This window comes from Tachypleus tridentatus, chromosome 7, assembly GCF_004210375.1.
Source record: "Tachypleus tridentatus isolate NWPU-2018 chromosome 7, ASM421037v1, whole genome shotgun sequence".
NCBI lineage: Eukaryota > Metazoa > Arthropoda > Merostomata > Xiphosura > Limulidae > Tachypleus > Tachypleus tridentatus.
This window is the reverse complement of record NC_134831.1, coordinates 157,603,111-157,626,783: the sequence shown is the minus strand read 5'-3', so window position 1 is coordinate 157,626,783 and position 23,673 is coordinate 157,603,111. Positions and strand designations below refer to the sequence as shown.

The following is a 23,673-nucleotide window of genomic DNA, read 5'->3' as shown; positions in this document are numbered from 1 at the left end:
CAGTCAGTGTGCTATAGGCCTAGGAAGTAATAAGTGTGATTAACGCCTTTTAAAAGAAAACTATGGAATTTGGCCAGGATCTTTATAGATTTCGAACATTACAAATCGTTCAACCTCAGTGAATTACTTTGGACGTCGTGAGCCTGGATGATCGATAAAATATATGGTGCTGACCGGATATAAGACTCAGTGTTGTCTGTAAGTTTTTAAAACTGTTGTATATAAATCATCATTTGTGATAACTGTTAATAATAACTATTATTATAAATTGTTTTTGTGTTTGTATATTAAAATATATTTGTATTAAAAAGGAAAATTGTGTGTATTAATCTTACTGGCAAATGAAATACATTTAATACGTATTTATATTTAAGTAACTACTAAATTCAAATTAAAAATTCCTGTTATTTGAAACAGAAACAACATACTAACTTAATAAATCGGAGACTCGTTCGAAATAAAGGATAATACGTAAGAAACGTAATTTTACTAGACTGTCAGTAATGTGTTTGTGTGTTTTATTGACAATGTATCATTTGTTATATTTGTTTTTACATATCATCCACAGAAAGATTTGTAAAGAACTTCTAGGTTATATTATTGCAGCTAATTCCTGGACTTCTGTTTGATGATGGTGTTTCGGTCTACTTTTATAAGATATTTAAACAAGAAACTCTGATTATCATTGTTCGGATAATGAAGTTTGAAAGACTTTTAATTCTTATAACAATACACCAGTCTGAAATTCTACCGAAATACAGATATTTATTCACACAAAATACATTAAATAAATGTTTACATATATATATATAAAGATAATAATAATACATTAGTACACCAGTTTAATAACACCCGACGTTTAACCTTAGAGAAATAGTAGTAAAACTCCATTCTTCAAGGCAGTATATATTAGTGAAGGAATTCTACTTGATGTTTAGAAGAAGTTAACTTAATCATTTTAAGATGTCAAGCGGAAGTGCACTTTATTTTAAAACACTGGTGACTTAAAATTGTTCAAGCGTGTTATGATATAGTGATGATTACTAATCATCCTGTAACGGATGCTAAATTTGGTTATTCCAGTACAATATGATCTTCCATACCTGAATATGAAGTGTTCTTACATTTTAAAATTTCAAAAAAACAACAACAAAAACTGTGGAATAGCATCAAAAGATGCTACTAAAAGTTGCATACATGTCATTACCAATTTGAAAACGTTCAATTCTGAAACAAAATTTATGTTAATTCACAGAAATGTATTTTCTTTTCCTATATGATAGCGAATTGTTAAGAGAACATTATATTTTATTGTATGTGTATATGTCAATCCGAAACATATAATGCAATTTAGAAAAGGTAATTTCATTATAAATATTAAAAAAAAAATGTTTAATTTTTCTAGTTACTAAAATGTAGGATTTGGGGTGAAAATGAAACATAAAACTCAGTTTACTTTTAAATTAATCGTCTTAAACAGTAAAATAGAATAATAAATTAGTGGTATTAATACTTATCTTTGAAATATCTATATTAATATAAGTATGGCGAATAAAGTAGAATTCGAACAAAAATCATAAATGCTTTTTGTTAAAATGTCAGCTAGTAATTAACAAAGTTTTAATATCAAATAATAACTAATCATCTTTGTAATACTAATACTCAAACCATTTTTAACATTAAGTAATTTGTTCACATTTTGATTCTAACATTTAATGTGAAATAGTGGTTAACTAATTTTTAATATTAACTAATGGTTAATTAACTTTTCATATACAACGTTAGAAACAGGGTTTCGATATCCGTGGTAAGCAGAGCACAGATAGTCTGTTATATAGCTTTGTGATTAACTACAAAGAAGCTAATTCTTTTATGTCAACTAAACGTTAATCAACTGTTAATGTTAACTAATGATTAAGTAACTTTTAATGTCATTTAATATTTTACTAAATTTTTATATTTACTTATAACTATAATTTAATAAACCTATTAAGCTAGATGTATTCTTGATCTCTACTTTAACTGATTGGACTTCAATCTTAGTAAGAAATGCAAGAACTCAGGCTACGCATGAATTCCAAAAGCACACAACGACGTCCTGGAAATTAGTGATAATATTCTACTTGTATCATCGCGTGGTTTGTTCAAAATCTGAAGTTTCTGGAACTTCATGCTCTGCTTGTTAAATATCCGAATCATCGATAAGAATTTAAATTACAGATATATTATGAATAATCGTTAAACATAAAAATACACCGAGAAATTTAATTCTTCGAATTGCAGTTTTTTTCTACCTTAACAGTGCGTCCAAGGTTAAAAAAAGGTTCTTTTGGTAAATAGAAATGTACTTCTGAACCAGTTTGTTGACTATCACATTAACTGTGTTACTCATTTAAAATCTATATTGGTATGCCAAGAGTCTAGCGAATCAACACTTGATTAGATATAGCTTGATGGAATGTGGGGAATCAAACACGAATGATAAAACAATGATTAAAATGTTGACCTAGTTGTACTTGTCATCATAGCGTACACGAGCGCTGTCATCATTTCGAGATGGTGGTTGGGGTCCTAAGGAATGCCTATAAGCGATGGGGTTGTATCTATTAGGTATTCTGGGTCCTGGATCATCATCTCTTTGAGGACTCAGCTGAACCTGGTGTATACTGGGAATTTCTGGGAGATGTGGAAGCTCAGGAAGGCTAAGATAAACAGAAGCCTGGCGAGAGGGGGGGATATAACGTGTACGAGACCGAGGACGTAAGGACTGTTGGGGTAAAATAGCCACGAATTGGGGTTGTGGCTGAGAAGCAGGAATACCACTAAAAAAGTTTGGTGTTGAGGCAGGATCATCACCATAGGAGCTAGGCGTTGGAACAGGACTTGATGCAGGAGCACCACCATGAGATATTGGGCTAGCGACAAGTGTGGGTTCAGTGTCACCACCATAGGAAGTAGGCTGAAGTGCGGGTCTAGATCGAAGGTCACCAACATAGACATTAGAGTTGGGTATAAGTCTTGGTGATGGACCACCACTGTAAACGTCCAGCTGAGGTGCAGGTCTGGGCAAAGGGCCACCACCATATACGCCAGGTTGAGCTGCAGGTCTGTGTGAAGGGCCACCATTATAAACGTCAGGCTGAGCTGCAGGTCTTTGTGAAGGGCCACCACCATAAATGTGAGGTTGAGATGCAGGTCTGTGTGAAGAACCACCACCATAAATTTTTGACTGCGAAGCAGGTCTAGGAGAGGGTCCACCGCCATAAATTTCTGACTGAGGTTGAGGTGCAGGTCTGGATGAAGAATCACCACCATATACAATAGTTTGAGACGCTGGCTTGGCATCAGAAACCCCTCCAGGGGAATTACTAGGAGAAAATGGTGGAAATCCAAACTGGGTTGGAGTAGGAGGTCCTAGAAGAAACTCTTTAGGGTAGTAACGTTGGTAGTAACGAGCAGTTTTGTTGGGACCTTTAAAATCGAGTGGCTGAAACAAAATATTATGTTAGTGTTACACACTAAATGCATAAGTTACAATGTGAGTACTCTATTTCGTAACTTAAAAACATAAATGTTATTTTTTAAACACACACTGATCTTTAAACAAGTAAAAATACTCAAATAATACGAAAAATAATGGAAAGTATACCAAATAAAAATATTTACCAAGGACTGTTAGATACACATCATATGTTATGAAAAACTTCGATCAAATATAAAAAATATTGTATAAACGTAGTAACTGTGCCAAAATATTCGCTCTTTTTGAGGTTTTATGAGAAAATTGTACTTAAGTTATGTTTATTTTAAATTTTTAAATCAGTAACGTTACTAAGATAAATAACAATGTTTATTGGTCTCAGAGTCAGTTTGCATTGTGCAACTCTTTTACTTAACGAACTGGTATTAATGGGTATTTGTCCCAACAGTAGTTTTATATTATTACGCTTCTGTGTTAACTTTATGAAAAGACAGTAATGCGTATCAGTCCTAACAACAATTTATATTATGCTACAGTGTTTATTCACTCAACAATTAATAATGAGTATTGGTCACAACATTAGTTTACATTATGCTACTGTATTTACTTGATGAGCAAAGCTTACTTTGTACAAGTAGTCATTAACTATGTGAAATTTCTCTGATCGATCACATATGTCTTGATTAGATGGCACGCAGTTCAGATGAACCTGGTGAAATACTGTGCCCGTGGGACACATCCATGAGTGACGATCGCCCCCTACACAATAGTGAAAGACCCGACAATTGACGCTGTCATCGGCGTAGTAGCCATCTTTCTTCCCAGAACAGGCAAATTTGGAGTCTGCCAAGAGTAAGGAAAGAGGGTCTGGAGTAGTTGGTCCTTCTTCTTCGTCATCATAACGACCATTTTCATCTAGATGCTGTAGAGACGCAATAGTATGTTGAAGGATATAAATGTATTAACATATTTAGAAATATAAAGTGAAGAAGGGACTTTATACACTGAATGTCCAGCTTTGATGCTACTTTCGCATCTTTAAATTTTAACTTCCAAACGGTGAGAGAACAAATTTATTCTCGCTTAGTTTTATCAAAATTAAACAAAGGTATTTACAGTTTCCTGCTATAAGCACTAACAATAAAACTGGAAGTTTTTCTTTTCATTTATCACATCAGGATTTTATACATGAATTAATAAATATTAAAAAAAACACATAATTAAAACATGAAGAAGGATTTCATGCAATAAATTCAGATCAGTTACCATTTCACCAAAACAGAGAGAATGAATATAGTACCAGTTATAAGCCAGTTTCCAATTTAACAAATTTTAAAGTATAAACTATGTCGGAAACTTATTAAATTATGGTAATGAACTAATTTAATATTGATTTAAAAAAAAAACAGAACGTAATATGAACCCCATCAAGTATGTGTAATTAAAAACAAAGTTACGGTAAAATTCATTTTGTAGGTAGTTTGTGTGACATTGCATTACAATAAGATTAATAATCCTTTTGTCAAATCTTTCTTTGCTGGGCCCTATATATAATAAGAATTTATATCTTATAAATGACAGATATGAATAGTGCTTCAATTGAGACTTAGTGATTTTTAAGCCTAGCCTACTTTTAAAGTTCTGAGTTTGTGCGAAAGACATTTCTATTAATAACGATGTGAACAAGTGCTCTGTGCAATAAGATTTGATATTAAGTGGATTTGGGCGTTGTACACTATAAGATTTGATATTAAGTGGATTTGGGCGTTGTACACTATAAGATTGAGTCTTCAGTACATTATTTTTGCTTTTAACCTTCATATATTAAAAAGATGTATATTTTGCTTCAAGACTTCGATTTTTTTAACACTTCATATTGGAAAAAGTTTGGAAAGGGATGTCCCACAAATTATAGTCTGAATTTTATTTCATGAAACAACCGATTTAACAGTAGGCTAAAATTGTGAGATATTACCTTACGACCCCCTGGAGCTTGGCTCCTGGAAATATCACGAGGTGGAGAATAGGCTTGCGCCAGGTGGGCTTGAAGCTGGTGTTGTGGAACTGAATAAAGCTTTGTATCGCCTTGGTTAATCTCGTTCCTAGGACCCGGGAAATGGTACTTTGCTTGTCGCTTTTCCTGATGGGGTAAAATGAACAACAAACACATCAATCTGTTCCGCCACAGTAACAACGATTTAAAATAATTTATAAAAATTGCCCTACTTTAGATCGTGCGCATCATGAAAAACTCTCGAAACAGACTGAACGTTATAAAGACTCTCTTCAAAGAAAAAGATTCCGAACCACACAGCTTGCGAAGTTATACACTTAATGGCAGTCGAACTATGTACCAATGCACTGTAAGACAGGTCTGGTAGCCATGGTTACATTAAATGTGCCACCTGCGTCAAAATATCCTCAACTTGATCTTGAAAACTAAAAGAACCAGAAATAAAGTAAAAAAGCTAAATTAAATATTGCGTAATTCTGTTTTTGTTGAGATCAGTTTGTTTTTGAACTTCGCACAAAGCTACACAAGGGCTATCTGCGCTGGCCGTCCCTAATTTAACAGTGTAAGATTATAGGAAAGGCAGCTAATCATCACCATCCACCACTGACTCTTAGGCTACTCTTTTACCAATGAATAGTGGGATTAATCGTAACATTATAACACCCCATTGCTGAAAGGGCGAGCATGGTGAAACAAGGATTTGAACCTGGGACTCTTGGAGTCCAGCACCCTAACCACCTGGTCATGCCGGGCCTGTTGAAAACAGAGAAACAGAATTTAAATTTTCTTAGGCTTAGCTTCTTTGTAGAAATATTAATTTTTAGTTCGTACACTGGTATTTTGCAGAGGATAAAGTTTATTTTTAGATTTTTGGGATTTCACGACAATTGTTCTCTCTGATAAAATACATCCAAGAGCTTATCCTTTTCAGAAAATCTTGCTCATAGATAATAATTAAATTCAATTTTATATTTTCATTATTTGTTTTTAAAGAAACATAACTATTATCATTATACATTAATATTAGCAAAAACAATTTTTATCTATGTATTGTTCGTCAATGGTGCGTTCATAGGAGATAATTATATTTAATTTCCAGTTTTCCTTTAAAAGCAAAATATTTATAGGTTTTTAATTTTTTAAATTTTGCCAAACATTGGAATTCTTATCATTTCATTGTTAATTTTACTCAAGGAGAAAATATTTAATTCTATTTTCTACCCTTTCTATTATCATTATTTTAAAACACGAGACTGTTAATTTTTTATATAACCAGTGACATTTGACTTTCACTGTAGAATGATAAAAATATCACTGATATTATATTTATGTTTTAACTGATTTTATTAAGCTAAATCACTGATAGATAGAATTTGTTTTACGTACCCTTTCTTCGGCTGCGACGTAAACTCCTGCAAGAGAGACTTTATTAGTGTTAGGTTAAAGTGCACCTAGATAAATGCTCAATTGACATATGAAAAAAAAATCGCTTTCCGTGATATTTTATATGAGTAATAACTGGATTTAAGGAAACGATTTTGTTTTTTTTCTCTAAATCTAACACCACAATCTCCAGCTGGTTCTTTTAGAAACAACCGATTCTAAAACACACCAAAAAGGTTAGTGAATATTCAGAAACTTTACCTCTACGTAAAAACACATCTCTATATTTAAAAAATACACGTCAATATTTCATAAAGAAAACACTTACCATATACACAGAAGACACACAATAAAAGTCTCATCATCAGTTACTGATTCTAGAAATAAAATTATTTTAAAATGAATCATTAGGACCCACACATTACAAGCTGGTTTAAAGAAATACAGTTATTATTAAAAGGAAATAATAAAAGTTCATTTAATGATATTTTTTTTAAGTACTGAAAGAAAAAGAAAAACAACTGAAAATATCGTGAAGCACAAATGGAACATTGGACAAAATGAAAATAAAAATAAAACCCTTTATTAAAATGAAATAAATTACAACACTTACTATTTAAACGTTAATATGAACTATTAAAATTAATTTTATTTCTCTTTAAAAATATTTTAAAGCTTCTAAAATCTAACCAATCTTTTAAGATTGAAATTATGTATTCCTCTGATCTCGAATCTACAAGCTAAACAATCACTTTTAATTTTAGCTGCTCTGTAATCTTGTAATTTGTTTCTAAGTACTGCACGATTATTGATTCTGTGTTCCAAACTGAAGAAGTTGCGTTTGCCAAAGTGACTATTGCGTCTAAATTAATGTTAAAAAAGTTCGGAAGGCATTCATTAGACCAACTTAACAGCTTACTCAATTTGTCTGTAGCCTATCACAAAAAACGAGCCGTATATTTTTGGTAATAGGAACTGTGTAAAAAACTTTAGCCTTACTTGAATGAATTGAATAAAATTTGATTATTTCTTGGATGAAACAAAAGAAGCAGCCTATAATAAGCTTTACGAAATACGCAAATATTAATTAAACCACTAGAAACAAATATTAAGTACATAGTTAAGTAGCATTGTGTTAAGTGACCCAGTATGGTAATTTGAAGCGACACAATCAAATATTGATAAAAAAAACAACAAAAACGACTTCACTCAAAAAAGAGAATATATAAATATTATGCAAATATGGAAGTACAGTTTAAATTTAGTATATACACTGATATTCGAAGATAAAGAAATAAATTACATTATCGGAATTTGGAATACTATTGATGTTGGTAATTATACTGGTCAAAAGAGAAAACAGTCTCTGAGGTTAACATGTTAAAATATATGATCATCACGCAACAAGGTACTAGTCACCCGATGTGTCAGTCATGAGTACGAACGAATATACAAATCTAAAATCTGGATTTGATTCCTCACGGTGGACAGAGCGCAAATAACTCATTGTGTAGCTTTTTCGCAAATATAACAATATCAAAAGTAAACACAAAACCACTTATTTTATGCTACAGATTGTAGTTGAAAACCTTCCTCTTCAAGTAAACTAGCAAATAACACACTGTTATTGGAAGTTTCGAGACATGTCAGTGTAGCTGGATCGATGTTATTATAAATTATTATTCTATGTTAGTAAATGTGAAAAATAGAGCGGTGTACATACTAATACACACTTACATTCGATAATAGCTTCAGATAAAAAAAATACGCTACCTAACTTTCAATATCACCCGAAATTAGCGATTTCACTTTAATTCTAACAGAAGAACAAGATAGATTAAAACTTTTAATAAACTAGGGATACTAGAAACGTGAGTGTTTTAGTAAAATTCGTACAACTGTTAATAGTTGGATACACCAATCATCTAATAAAAAGCTAACAGAAAGAGAAATGCTATGTAGTACTTTGCCTTTATCACACGCTGGAAATAATTATTACAGAGCTTGCAGGAACTGTATTGACAATGATAGCACTCAAAGGGTCAAGTACTGAAGAGAAACTTACCGTGAAGGAGACGGGTTTCATTTATGTTCTTCACGTCAAATGCAACTGCGCTTAAAGAACTCGCCTTTTATATGATAACGTTACGGAATACGGACTTCTGGACTGACCTAGATTTAAATTTAAATAGAAGCAAACTAAGTATGAAACGCTATACTGGCTGTATTGCAGTGCTGCCCAATTTGCTGGCGGGACACGGTTCGCTGCTACACCTGAAGATCTGGACCACCCTAATGTACGGAAGAAGTTAAAAGAAATGCCTGCAATTCATAGCCGGTTTTACAAGAATATCAGAAGACTGAGGGGCGATCTAGTTTGCTTTCACTTCTTTTTTTTTGTGGTGTTTGTATTCAAGGATGAAATTGAGATGCTATGATTAGCAAATTGTTTTTATATCTAATTAACCGGATTATGCATAAACAGTTGCTAACATATTGGCAGTGTTTAGGGAATTAAATGAATTATTATAGGTTGCACTGAGTACTAGACAAACAAAGTCATAAGTCGATAAAAACGGAGCCACAATCAGGGTGTGTTTGTGAGTGTATTAAGTTTGAAAGTATTAGAAATTTAAAATAATAAACCGGTAAAAAAGTAACAACAATCAGGATGAGTATATATGTGTGTACCTTGTTCTTCAAAGTATTAGATGTTTAAAATCTTAAGTCGGTAAAACGGTAAAAGTTAGCCACAATATATAAATTTATTTCTAAGTATTTTAAGTACGAAAGTATTAGACTTGCAAAACTTTCAGTCGGTAAAGACTAACTACAATATATAGGTTGATTTCTAACTATTTTAAATTTGAAAGTACTAATAGTCCATAACATACGTAATACCTGATACAGGAATTGTTGGCCTTCTCTAATAATTCGATAATATGTGACACGTTGTACAAGAACTGTCCGTCTTGTTCATATAGTCCAACAACTATGGGACACGTGGTACAAGAATTGCCGGTCTTGTTTGAGAGTCCAACAACTGTGTGATATATGGTACATGAATTATAAATATATTCTAATAGACTAAAAAATATGTGACACGTGGTGCAAAAATTGTAGCTGTTTTCTTATGGTCCAGTGACTATGTAGTAAACAACACAAATGTATAGGATTTATAACAGTTTGTAAATTTGTTATACACTCGTGTGGATATTAACAAACTGTACGAAGATGGTAGGGATGAAACAAAAATTTTCAAGTGATAGACTAGAAGAAAGGCAGCACGTTGACAACACTTACTGTCACTCTTTAACTACCCTAACAACGAAACTGCGATTGAGCGATACATTACAGTGTCTCCACGACTGAAATGGCAAGAAAACTGTTTGTAGGTGTCATTGCTGCTGGCTCGACATAGCCAGGTGGATAAGACACTCGACTTGTAATCTGAGGGTCGCGGGTTTGAATTCCCGTTAGACCAAACATGCTCGCTCTTTCAGCCGTGAAGGTGTTATATAATGTCAATCCTACTATTCGTTGGTAAAAGAATAGCCCAAGAGTTGGCGGTGGGTGATGATGACTAGCTGCCTTCTCTCTAGTCTTACACTGCTAAATTAGGGACAGCTAGTGCAGATAGCCTTCGATTAGCTTTGCGCGAAATTTAAAATAAACCTAAGTTATGTATATTTTGTTTGTTGATTTTGGTTGTTTTTCTAAAGGATATTTTTTCATCCAGCTACAGTGTGTCAAATGTGGTTGTATTCAGTAAACATTTAAAATAGCAAAAACGATTTTAAGAATGTTTTTATCGACTATTTTGTATTACATAACTCTTTAATATTCTTTTTAATATTCTATTCCAGTGGAACAGCGGCATATCTGCGGACTTTCAACACTAGAATCCGGGTTTCGGCACTCCTGGTGGGCAGAGCACAGGTAGCCTCAGCTAAGCTGTGTAGCTCTCTGCTTAACTTCAAACAAACCAGCGCTAGTGTTCTCAATACGGCTGGTATGGTAATTAACACTTTAATTAAAATGAAGTACAGAACAACGCTTCGATCTTCTTAGGTCGTCGGGGCCTGTCATATCCAGGTGGGTTAAGGCGTTTGACTCGTAATCTGAGGGTCACGGGTTCGAATCTTAATCGCACCAAACATACTCGCCCTTTCAGCCGTGGGGGCGTTATATTGTTACGGCCAATCCCAATATTCGTTGGTAAAAGAGTAGTCCAAGAGTTGACGGTTGGTAGTGATGACTAGCTGCTTTCCCTATAATCTTACACTATTAAATAGGGATGGCTAGTGCAGATAGCCCTCGAGTAGCTTTGCGCGAAATTCCAAAACAAACAAACATCTTAGGTCTTCTTCAAGTTAACATAGAGAGATTTTGCATTTGACGAGAGTATGAATCGTGATGGGCAGAGCATAGAATGCCCATTGTGTTGCTTCGTGCTTAATTTCAAGCAAACACACGTCTTAATATTGAAAACAAATATCCGTAAGAAATGATTAACAGAACGCTGGGAAATATACAATTAAACTAACTTTTCTAATGGAAATGGAAAATGACCTTATTTGGTCATAGGTAGTCAACAGTAACCAACTCAACATAATATTTTTTTTTGTGGCGCCCAATAATAAACATTAAAGAAAACGATATTTACACTTACAGTAAAGTTGATGTTGGCTTTCCTAAAACCTACAATTCTATTCGAATACCTGCTGGACCACAAAATAAGACATCATCATTCTTATTTCTCTTCCCCCTTTTCAAGTTCAAACGTTTAGCTTATAGCTTCGTCGTCTCTTGATAGATTTGAAATTTATTATAGTTTTGAACTCAAGAGGTAAAAAATTCCGATTGATGTATTTGAACACGCCCTCAGTCTCATAGATTAATTTAGTCTAGTCTTGCGTAAAATAATTTCAATTTGTGGGTATGCTGGTAGAGATCTTGATGAGAAATAAACTTGAATCGGATATAGACGATATTTACGATTGATAATGCAAATATATACCTAATACAAATAAAATAAGGTTGCATAAGTTAACTTACTGCACTCTAACACTGTCTAAAAGAATTGCAAGTGCCGCGGCTATTGAGAGTCTCCTCTTGTTTAATAACACCATTATCTAGGAGGAAAAAATAGTGCATATTTTATCTATAATGAGCAACGTCATTATTTGTGTCAAAAGTGGTACTCATAAATCAGCAGAAAGAAAAACAGCTTGTTGTTCACTGTTACACCTATTCACTGTGGAAATAATTTCAAACTGAATCTGGTATGCCTCCATTTAGTTTGATAATTTGTGAATTTTATGATGTTGTTGAATTGATAAGCTAAGTTCTGGAACTAGATTTGAAAGTGACACGAATATACCTGAAAAAAATATCTCATGGATGAAGTTACTCTTATCCTGCCTAAAAGAATTTCAAGTGCCGCAGCTATGGAGGGTTCCCTTTTGATTTAAAAATCTTCACAATTTCACTATGTGTGTTTCAGTTAGCATTATTTTGTTCAGAAAACGGGATGTGAGATGCTGGTAATTCAAACAGCATGTTTTTTTTTCCCTGAACCAGTATGGTAATTTTGATTGTGTTGTAGTTTTTACATGGCTCAGTATAAACTTACAAAGGTACACTGTAAGTGGAGATGGAAACGTTCACAGCGGTATCACTACCGTGATTTTTTGTGTTCAGATTTTAGCAATACCATTTTAAAAATGTATTTTAATGGCAGCTGGTTTCAAAGCTCATCACAACCAGATTTTGCTACAATATTTTTTGAAAATCGGCTGTTGTCATACCAGAAATGGTACTTTTATAGTTGACGGCATGTTTTAAATATTACTGTACGGAACCAGTCCCGTATGTAGTCTCATTTGATTTTCCGCGGTCTGGGTCCTCTGAAATTATCTTTTAAACCCATTTGCATTATAATGTCCGGATCATAGAGTAACATCAAATAATTTAATGTGCCGTGGCTATTGAAGATTCCCTTTCATTTTCTGTGTTGATTATTTTCAAAACAATTTGTTTGTTGTCAAGCGCTAATATACACAACGGATTATTTGTGTTGTGCCCATTATGGGTATCGAAACTCGGTTTATAGTAAATTAAGGCACCAGACTTACCCTTGAGCCATTAAGTGTTTTTTTTTGGTTTTTTTAATAAATCAGATGTTTAAATTAAATTTACCTTAGAAATGATCCTGGCGACCTTCGAAGCATTTTCTTTCCGAGGTGAAGTAGTCTATTCTTTTGACTTTTTGTATTATATCTGGTGTAATGGTTTCCAGTGTGAAATCATCTAAATCTGTAAATGTTTCCTCACGCACATTTAGAAGGAATCAGTATTTTCCCGGGGTATTTCAAAAATAGACTACACCATACATTAATTATTTTGAAACACATTACGATACTTTCAGCCAACTATAATACATAAATTACTGTACAAACCTGTATCCAGTTAGTTAAAAACTTATGCAATAATGATTAAAAGAATTCTTTATTAACTCGATAAAAATGTTATTATTAACCTGCTGACATCCTGTGTTGAACGAAATGCTCAGGTTATTTATTTTATAAGTTATTTGCAATAAGTAATGAAAAGTTGTCAAGACAAATGACAAGTTGAGGGCATTTGTTAACCCTAACTGGGCCAAGAAATCCTTTTGTTAGGCGTGGTACTGGACAAAGAAAATACTGTTGGATGAATTATAACTACCTCCAATTGTAAAACAAAGTTAACCCTAAGTATTCAGAGATATACTGATAAAGTTGATAACACGTGTAATAAAAGGGTCACAGCTGTAGATTTAGTTGAAAGCTATGTATTACAGATTTGCTGATAAAGTAGAACAATAGAGTATTATAAAGTGAAAAATCCTACCATTGTATTTAATCTTTTACTTTTTTATTTTTTGTATCTTAACAGAAATAAATTAATGCCGCGATGAGTTTGTATATCCAAATGAATGTCATTATGCACTTATATCAATTTATCTACAAAAAGAAGAATGTAATAGAAAACGTGCGGTGATATTGTAGCTCAAGTAAAGTTCTCTTAATTAATGGCCTATACAATCACCTAAGTATAATTAGTTGTAATTAGTGAAACTATTTCTATGTCATTAGATACTAATTATTAACAAATTCTTGGCTTACGTTTCAGCTGCTAATCCTCTGCCGTCTTCAGGAAAGTTCTGAAAAGGACTATTTCTGCGCTTGGAGTAGCTAGGATTCGATCCTGAGCCCATCTCTCTGTCAAGTAGCTAATTAATTATAGGTTGCTAACAATGACAACGATTTATATCCAGTCGTCAGAACCTTACTCTAAGTATTTCAAAGCAATTGTATCATTACATATATTTATTTGAAACATTCCTTTTATTTCTTGACAACTGTTATACTGCATGGGTTGCTGTTTACATGATCTAATCAGAATTTCTGGGCTATTACAAGAGAACATAATGGAAATAGCTAAGGATTGTTATTCATTATATGCTATTATATAAGTGTGAACAAAAGGACTTATTGTAGTGAAGTAGAAGATATATAGAATTATATAAAGACGTGAGAATAGTGTTACCCCACGCCATAAATAGACTTATTGTGGTGAGTAGATGTGTTATGTGTTGAAATGTGAAAGCGATGGAAATATATGGAACCATCTAAGAACATTAGAGCAGTATTTTCACATCTTTCCCTGTTACTCTTCTTCAGTGGCATATCTGGAATAATTAATAACAAGACCCATAGCAAAGTGAGAATAAAGTCATACACGTAAACCCGAAAAGTAGACAGTGCTACGTAAATTGGATTGTGATCGTAGTTTCACTTGGTTATCAGAATAATGTTGTTATTTTAATGTATTTCATTGTGGTTTTTTTCTTTTACAGAAAAATAGACATTTTTGCGGCACTCTTCAGTTCAGTTTGGGAAGCGTTACTGTTAGAGACTGCAAGCAAGAACTTCTAACGTCCTGATTGCGAAAAACGTTTTAGAAATAGCATAAGAAACTGTGAAACCACAAGAATATTTTCACACCAGTGAAAGACTGATTTGTTTTTTTGGAATTTCGTGCAAAGCTACACGAGGGCTATCTGCGCTAGCCGTCCCTAATTTAACACTATAAGACTAGAGGGAAGGCAGCTCGTTATTACCACCCACCGCCAACTCTTGAGCTACTCTTTTACTAAAGAATAGTAGGACTGACCGTAATATTATAACGACCCCACAGCTGAAAGGGTGAGCATGTTTGGCGAGACAGGGATTCGAACCCACGACCCTCAGCTTACGAGTTGAACGTCTTAACCTATCTGGCCATGCCGGACCAGAAGAGTCTCTGTGATTCAATAATAAAACTATTAGACGTTCTGTAAGAAGTGAGAAAGATACCAAAATGTGGTTGTCCGCCCATATGAAATTGTGCAATATATGAAACAAAGGTGAAAAGACTGTCACAGCGACACCTCACTGATGAAATACAGAGTTTTGTGATATTATTACTCCAAGAAGGGGTGCATCTAGATATAACAATAATTAAAAAAATCAATATTATCATTACAAAAAAAATTAGGTTTAGTTTTAATGAAGACCAGATTTACTTTTAAACTCATAAGGATAAAATGTTATTCAGATATATCTCACTAAATTTAAGACTTTGAAGAATTGTACAGATATCCATATAACAGCGCTACCAAGACAAGTTATCAGTACATACCTCCATTTCAACAGTCATATAAAATCTGAAGATGGAAGATGTTGTTGGTATCCATATAACAGTGGTATCAGGAGAAGACATAAAGATATAACTCCAAATTGGCAACTGCATTTAGGTAGAAGATGGGATACTTTACAGATATTCGTCTTTGCGATATATGCATATGTCATACCACTGACACAAGAACTTCCTTGCAAAGATTCTAACTTTCTAACGACATCCCTACCTTTCTTGGAAAATTTAGAAGCTTTTGTTGCTTTAGTTTAATGTTTGTGGTTCGGTGGCTTCCTCTCCTAACAGCTGTTCATGTAATGCCATAAGTTTAAGCTACTGCTTACCATTATGTATCTGAAAAAAAGGAAAAATAAATAGAAAACCAAGCCACTATTAAAACTTCTTGTGCTGATTTATTAAAAAGGGCAATACATGGCTTTTATATCAAATAACTGATGACGTAGTAGGCCCATGAAACCGTGTCACAATGACGAAAGTCTTTTTAATAATTAGATTACAACATACGTCCAAGCGTAGTTTATTGGTTAACGTTGTCTTGATGGTGATTTCGAGCCGTTATGGTTCGCGACCCGTTGCAGCATTATTTTACATTTTGAGGCCATATGTGCGCTGTGATAGTGAATGTAAAATCCTATAATTCGATCAGACCAGATTTATCAGTGAAAGATGTTGTTTAGTTAGTTACCTTCTTTATAATGTATTAGTGCAGAATTAGGGACAGGTATGCGTAGATAGCCATGAAGTTCTTTCTGTTCTCACATTTCTGAAACAAACAAACTATCAAGACTTTAAAAAGGCAGTTGCCAGAAAGGTCCAGGAACCTTAAAGCTTTGCTTAGAGACAAAACAAGTAGTATATTTTTACCTAACATCATTAAGTGGATATAAAATGTTAATTTTCATAAAATAAGTTCTTCCTTTACTTTTTGCCCAATCTGTTTAATTAAAATTAAAACTAAAGAAACAAACAAGTCCTACTTTCCACTAGCAGTGTATTAAGAAAGAAATCTTTGTTACGTTTTACGTTAGCTCGACCAGTAATGAATCCTTAATAAAATGCACAGGTTCTTTGATTAATAGTTTAGTTGTATTGCGTTTTTATCCGGTCAGAATAAACGTTGAGAATTAGGTACAGTATGTAATACTCTGTTACAAATGTTTCACAGTTTTTAGACCATAAATTTATCTTTGAAGTATAATTTCTTGTGTTATCAAAGAGGAATGCCCAGAGGGAAAAACAAAAGTTGTCTTAATCTTTCATTAAAAGTAAGTTGTATTGTTTCGTCAGGTTGCGTGCTTTGAGATGAAAGGTGTAACAAGACTAAAAAGGTGTGGCATTTGGTAGATTGGGTCAACGTTGGACAATAATTCTTTTTTTACGATCTCTAAATGGTAGTCATTCCGAAGAATTTGTTGACAGGAACAATAGACTTTTTTCAATGTGTCCGTGATGATAACATTACAGTTATTTTGTTAACAACTACTGAAGCGATTACGAGAGAAGTGTGACAACGAATATAAAGGTATCGTGACCAATGAAACGAACATTAAAAACAGACATTTTGTGTCCAGAAAAATACACATGTAATAAGCTAAATTGTAGTTATTCACTTCAACACAAATAAAGGTACAGTATACTTTAATGAGGCTCGCTGGTCAGAGAATGACTATTGGGTTGAACATAGTTGTTGTTTCTCTTAGTGCAAAGCGAAACCGAGGACTGTCTGTACTCTCTCTGCTGTGTAGAATCTAACCCCGGATTTGTTGGACTTAGTACAAAGAAGTTTACTAGATAGAAATCGAATGTTGAGTTGGATTGTCTACTTTATAAGAAAGTTAATTAATCTGAAACTTACTGTTAATTTAGATTTTTTTATAAAAAATTTCTTTGGTTAAATCTCAACAGTTGAAATTGACAGTTTAATAGGAACTCCATTAGTCATAAGTCAACTGCTGAATTAGACTACTTTCATGATAAGAGAATCTCAATTTAAGTGATTTATTACACTAAATAGAAAAAAAAAAACAAGCAGAACTGAAACTGCTTCAAATGAACATATTCAGAGGGTCAGGAAATACTGGTTAAAATGTTCCTAAAATTTCATTAAGTGAACTTTTAACAGAATTTTTTTTAAATTTCATATTTTAAATCATTATTTTAGTCATGTTATGTGCAAGAAGAGGCAGTTTTTACTTGATAATAAGATAATTATTTATACTTGGTTATATTCATTCTCAAAACATAGAAACTTTTAGTTGTTTGTAAACAAGCTGTACTTGGAAACATGCTCATGAATAATAGTCGCTCTATCTAAACCACCACGGAAACATTTGTTTGAAGAATAAATGTTAGGATGTGAACAATTTTTCTGGCGACGCATGAATATAATAAATTATCTCTGTCATAAGACAATAGCATCAGGCTTATTGCGTTTTTCAACGTTTCATTTTTATTATTCTGACTCTTAGAGTTTTTCCAACAGAGCGATGTCTGAGATGGGCATAGTGTGGTTGAAGTTCTATTAGCAACCCATCTTATCGCCAACACCTAATATAACTGATTATCGTAAAAGTTTGAAGAACACATAGTTTACATGTTACATTTCCATATCTCACTGTTTCTGAAACATATTTATCTTATTGCAAATATTTGGACATTAGCAGTATATGCGACAATGAAAGAAATGTTTGCCGATAGAGGTTTAGCGAGGTCAAGAGATATTTTAATTCTGATTTGGTTGATGGTATCTTGTGTAACTTTAGAAGACAAAATCCTAAAAAGCAATAGGTGTGAGAAATCTTTGTTTCGTCATCTGCACGTACCAAATGTGTTTCGTGTTACAAAACTCGAAACAAGGAATCACGGAGCGAAAAAGAAATTTTCATCGGTTGGTTATTCATATGGTGGATGACCTAAGGTATCTCATTTCTAAATACAACTTGCTCTCTGCCATGCATGGTCACATGGCCTTGAATTTCGTTTCTGTAATAAAAATAATGAACACACAAGTAACCACTGATGCGTTTCGTCCTCAATGCTTATTATTGAAGGAAGATTCATTTCTTGATTCAACCACTCAGAATGTATAACCGTAAAATCTAACGAGTGCATATTTTATTGAGGTACAAAGTGGAACGAACACCATATATGGGAAAAATTAAGATTTTATTAATGTAGTCATCCAACCTGAGAGCGGTGATCAAAACATAAATATTGATATTCTACCTCTTGAAGCTGTTGCCTTGACAATGTTGCACGATGTTCTAATGATTAATAATCAGGAAACAAAAATATAATTTTTAACTCATTCCTTGTTTCTACTTGCGTCCCCTAATTTAAGTTATTAAACGAAATGGAGATATTCATAGATGTAAATAATATTACCAGCCATTTAAACAAGTTTTGTTTGGAATATGGCTCCATAGATAAATAAATAAACTTTCGTTTTATGGAGCATACAGACAGATATTGTTGACCATTAGAACGTACAAAAATTTTACAGTTCGTGTAAAGGTTATTTTAATTTCCGTGATATGTATTTGTTTGTTTGAAATGATATCAACATCACAAGTAAAATCAATGCATTTTTATCGCTCATGTCGTGGCGTGCTACTTTACATTGTTTTGTTTGTTACAACACTTAATGTAAGCAACACAAGAAGTTCTAGGAGTGATGTTAAGTGTAATATTAATATTATTTTCGTTTAAATTTGTATGTGTTACCCACATGTTGTTAAGGTCCCAGTATCTTACAATGATATGGATTCGGTATCAAGTTGGAAAGTAAATAGTTCAGGAACAGGTGTCTAAATGCTGATAAACTATGGATTCAGTTCAGGAACAGGTGTCTAAATGCTGATAAACTATGGATTCCCAGTGTGACTCTTGGATTAAGCCAGAAGTTATTTAGAATTTAAACTGAATTGTTGTTTCAGCCTTGCACACTACAGCTAAAGACTGTCTATATCTTAACAGATGGCTAAATTCAGAATCATTACTGACAAATGACTCTCCCACCTATTTACAGCTGATATGTATACAAGTTTAATTAAGAATGTCTATTGGTATACTTTGGTCGCATGTAATTGGATGATGGAACAATCGCAATAAATAACTTCGTGGGACACACGAAAGTAATTCAGTTGTGGAATTTGATGAACAATATCAAAATGATATTTCATCATAAAATTTCAAAATAATGAATATACCTCAATACTGGGCTAAATAAAAGTACTAAATAACGAATGTATCTCAATAAGAGGCTACCGAAGTACCAAATAATGAATGCATCTTAATAAGAAGCTACAGAAATAACAATAATGCCTTGAAGAATATTCACTGTTAATTACTTAGATCAATGTAGATAAGGAAGCATGAATAAATAGAACAAAACTGATTCATAAGATTGTTAAGTAAAGAACTGATCAGTCCAGAGCAGATAGTTGGAATAGTGGAATATAATTGTCAGTCTTATTGAACACTGATGATCCAAAACTACAAACATAGTTTACATAGCAACGTTTCAGAAATTATTCAATCTTCAATAAATAGTTCTTGGTAACTTAACTATATTTTAATGCCGGTTTTATATATAAAAGTAAATTCATTACCTATAGAGTGAAGGGGGTATGACAAAAGTCTAAACATGATCAGACCTCTGGTGATTAGTAATAGATTAAAAGTCGACTACAGGGTCTGGTATCACGAAAAAAACTATTTCTAATTTACGTTTTCCCATATTTTACGGTCTCCTGGTGGGACAACGGTAAGTCTACCGACTAACACCGCTAAAATCCAGGGTTGGATTTCTGGACGTGGGCACAGCAAATCGCTCAACATTATTTGCTTTACACAAAAACAAACAAATATATTCCATATTTATATAATCATAGATGGAAAAATAAGTGAAACATACGTTGATACCTGTTCTTCTATTTAGAAAAGTACTCTAAACTGTTTTGTCATTTGTTAAAAAGCATAAAGCTATACAAAGGGCTATCTGTGCTCTGCCAGTAATGTGTGTCGAAACCTGATTTTTATTCTTATAAGTTTACTGACTGATCGTTGAATCACTGGTAGGCCTTAAATTTTAAAATGCTGTCAGGCAGACACGAGACAATTTTTATTACAAAATTTCGATGAACATTTATAATTCTGCCAGCTCGGGGCGTGGCCTAGTTGTCAGGTATCATTTGAACACACTTCACATTTCCAGTGTAGGTAAATTATAAATGACATTCAACTGCAATATTAGAAGAAAACTAAATAACAGGAGTGTTTTGAAAAAAAAAAAGACTTTTATTCACTCCTGATGAGGGAAAGTCCACATTCTAAAAGCACTCGGGTTTTGGGTTTGGCTAAATAGTACTGTTTATCTAAGTTAAAAATTCTAGAAGGTTGTAAGGTTCTCAGAATTAGTCTTTTAGCTCTTTGTGAGTTTTGACATCCGGGTGAACAAACGATATGGACACTGCTGCTTTTCTCAACGTAAAGACACCTATTAAATTAAAGGAGCAAAATACAATAAATGCTTTTGGCACCGAATTTGCAACTTGCATACGGATATTGAGAAATGCCGGATAAATCACCAACAAAATAGCATCTCTTTTTGACCGCTAAATTGAAATTCTATATATTTTCCTAGTGTATATATTTTGAAATAATAATAGAGCTTGAATCTTTCCATTCGTGTTGATCTAACCTTTTAAAAATATTTGGCTTAGTACTACAAACAAGATTAAATCTGACGTAGATTTGTTTGTTATCAAGCATGAAGCTACACAACGGGCTATCTATGCCCTGCACATTACGGCACTCAAATCCGACGTTTAGCATTAATAAACCTTATGGATGAGCTACTAAAAGATTTGTTTATTTGTTTATTTGCAGTTTAAGTACAAAGTTACATATTGGGCTGTCTATGCTCTGCCTACCAAGGGTATCGAAACTAAGTTTTTAGCTTTGTAAGTTTGCAGATTTATTCCTGTGACACTGGGTGCACCGTTGAAGGGATATGGATGGAAGTAAAGAAAAAGGGAACGAATTATTATTTATTTAAATAGAACATTAAAACTCATTCATAATTTCATTGGGAATTATTTTCATAGAAACCAGTACATCTTTTCACAGTGATATTACTAACAATACGCTACATATTTAATCAATGTAATTATCTCGCTATAATTGTTGTCCTTACTTTCTAAATCGTGCCTAAAGAATAGCAGAAACATATTTATGGTCGTAGCTCTTAAGGCGTACTTGCCTTACCCACCTTATTATCTGTCAATGATGTAATTATTGTTAGAAGGACTCTGGGGATAGGTGAGAAGACAGAAAATAGAACGCGGAAGAGGCTTGAATCAATTATCGCAATTTTTTTGTTCTTCTTATCTTCCATAAATAATCGTTAATCTTAAAGATAAAGATACAAAGTGTTATCCTAAGCAATAAAACATAATTACACATGGATCAATTTCTACAAATATTTCATGGCGTTGCATTATAGGTATCTGGGTCACTTATGAGCAGGTATTTTGTCATTGACCTTTTATTAAAAATATCTAGGGCACAAACCTTTATATTGACGTTCCGAGGTCGTTGCACGCCCAATTATTCTGTTTCTAATGCAATATTAAATATTTAATTTATAAACATTTAAAATCGTTGTCAGTTATTTTAATCATTTCTTGTCATTCAAGCGTTTCCAGCATTGTTAGACAAACTTTACTGGTATATTTGTTTCACTTGATAGATGATATTCAGTAAACAAACTTGTTGAACAAGATACATTTTATAAACAAATTTCTTGAAAAAATATGCTATTTTATAAAAAACTCCTTCAATATGTAATTTTGTAAGCAAACTTCGTGAACAAATAAGTTATGTTACATACTTCTCGAACAAATATAAATGATTTTATAAACAAAGTTTTTAAAAATATGCATATTCTGTTACTAAGAGTATTTCCACACAGTTACTACAACTCAACTGAAATTAAAAGGTTGTTTTTCATCAGAATATATTAAGAGACTCTCTTGAGAGAGCGGTAAGTTTAAAGACTTACAAGAGGTAAAATCCGTGGACACAACAGCAAGCCAAATGTGGCGTTGCTCTGGAACAAACAAGATACCCTGTTTTTGGAATAAGATAAATTAGGATTTATCAAACTGAAAGGCATCTTCATTAGGATAAGAGGCAAGTCAAAAACAGGGTTATCTGTTCATAATTTTGAATTACTGGCCATAATGATGGCAACCAGCCAGCAGCACCCAAATGCTTTCTTCTCCTATTTGAGTAGAATGATTGTGAATTACTGCAACTTTATAATGTGTTTACAGTTGAAAGTGAGAACCATGGTCAACAGCATCACGTCTCGAAGCATAATTTTCTGTACGCAGCCCGCCAGACTAATTACAAGGCTATGCCCGTTCTATATAGATAATGCCATACATTTCTTTTAATAGGAAAAGTTATAGCTTATTTCCTAAACATTTACTTTTAGACTACAGACATGATATCACCGAGTTATTTGGTTTTGATTATAGTTAATGAACTGATTTGAGATATAATGTTTTTCAGACTGAAGTCTTTTTCTGTGATGTGACTGTTAATTTCCTTTGTTTGGTGTTAAGTGCACAACTATACAGCGGACTATCTTCTTTTGTCTTACGCGAGCATCGAAACTCTGTTTTCACTGTTACGAACCCTCACACATGGATGAGCCACCAGAGATTCTAATGATTTTCAGAATTTACTAAATTATCTTGGTGACATAACGTAAAAGTAGCAGTTATTAATTCCATTTTAGGGTTATTTTCGGTGGGTTTGTTTTTTTGCTATTTTTTTTAATTTAGCGCAAAGCTACAAGAGGGCTGTCTGGGCTAGCCGTCCCTAATTTAGTAGTGTAAGACTAGATGGAAATCAGCTAGTCATCACCACCCACCGCTAACTTTTGGGCTACTCTTTTACCAACGAATAGTGGGATTGATCGTTTCATTGTAACGTACCCACGGCTGAAAGTGCGAGCATGATTGGTGTGACGGATACTCGAATC

General features: G+C 33.2%; 1 protein-coding gene across 2 annotated transcripts; it reads right to left on the bottom strand.

Moving 5' to 3' along the window:
• Window positions 1-745: 745 nt before the first annotated feature.
• LOC143256997 (uncharacterized) lies at window positions 746-9,908 on the bottom strand. 2 transcript variants are annotated; one of them, XM_076515028.1, is made up of 6 exons: window positions 9,780-9,908; window positions 7,207-7,255; window positions 6,882-6,907; window positions 5,457-5,621; window positions 4,107-4,403; window positions 746-3,487 (listed from the first exon to the last, which is right to left on the bottom strand). In XM_076515028.1, exons 2-6 carry the CDS (start codon window positions 7,241-7,243, stop codon window positions 2,507-2,509), a joined length of 1,506 nt encoding a protein of 501 aa, XP_076371143.1. In that variant the 5' UTR covers window positions 7,244-7,255; window positions 9,780-9,908; the 3' UTR covers window positions 746-2,506. The 2 variants fall into 2 exon arrangements, with proteins under 2 accessions (XP_076371143.1, XP_076371142.1); XM_076515027.1 differs by lacking the exon at window positions 9,780-9,908 and adding an exon at window positions 8,944-9,048.
• Window positions 9,909-23,673: the final 13,765 nt, after the last annotated feature.

Bases quoted from the DNA above. Each gene is read 5' to 3' on its own strand.
- LOC143256997 (XM_076515028.1), bottom strand. From the start codon at position 7,243: ATGATGAGACTTTTATTGTGTGTCTTCTGTGTATATG. The intron at 6,908-7,206 runs GTAAGTGTTTTC...TCTCTCTTGCAG, and splicing joins GTGTGTCTTCTGTGTATATG to GAGTTTACGTCGCAGCCGAA. The intron at 3,488-4,106 runs GTAAGCTTTGCT...ATTTTGTTTCAG, and splicing joins TTAATGACTACTTGTACAAA to CCACTCGATTTTAAAGGTCC.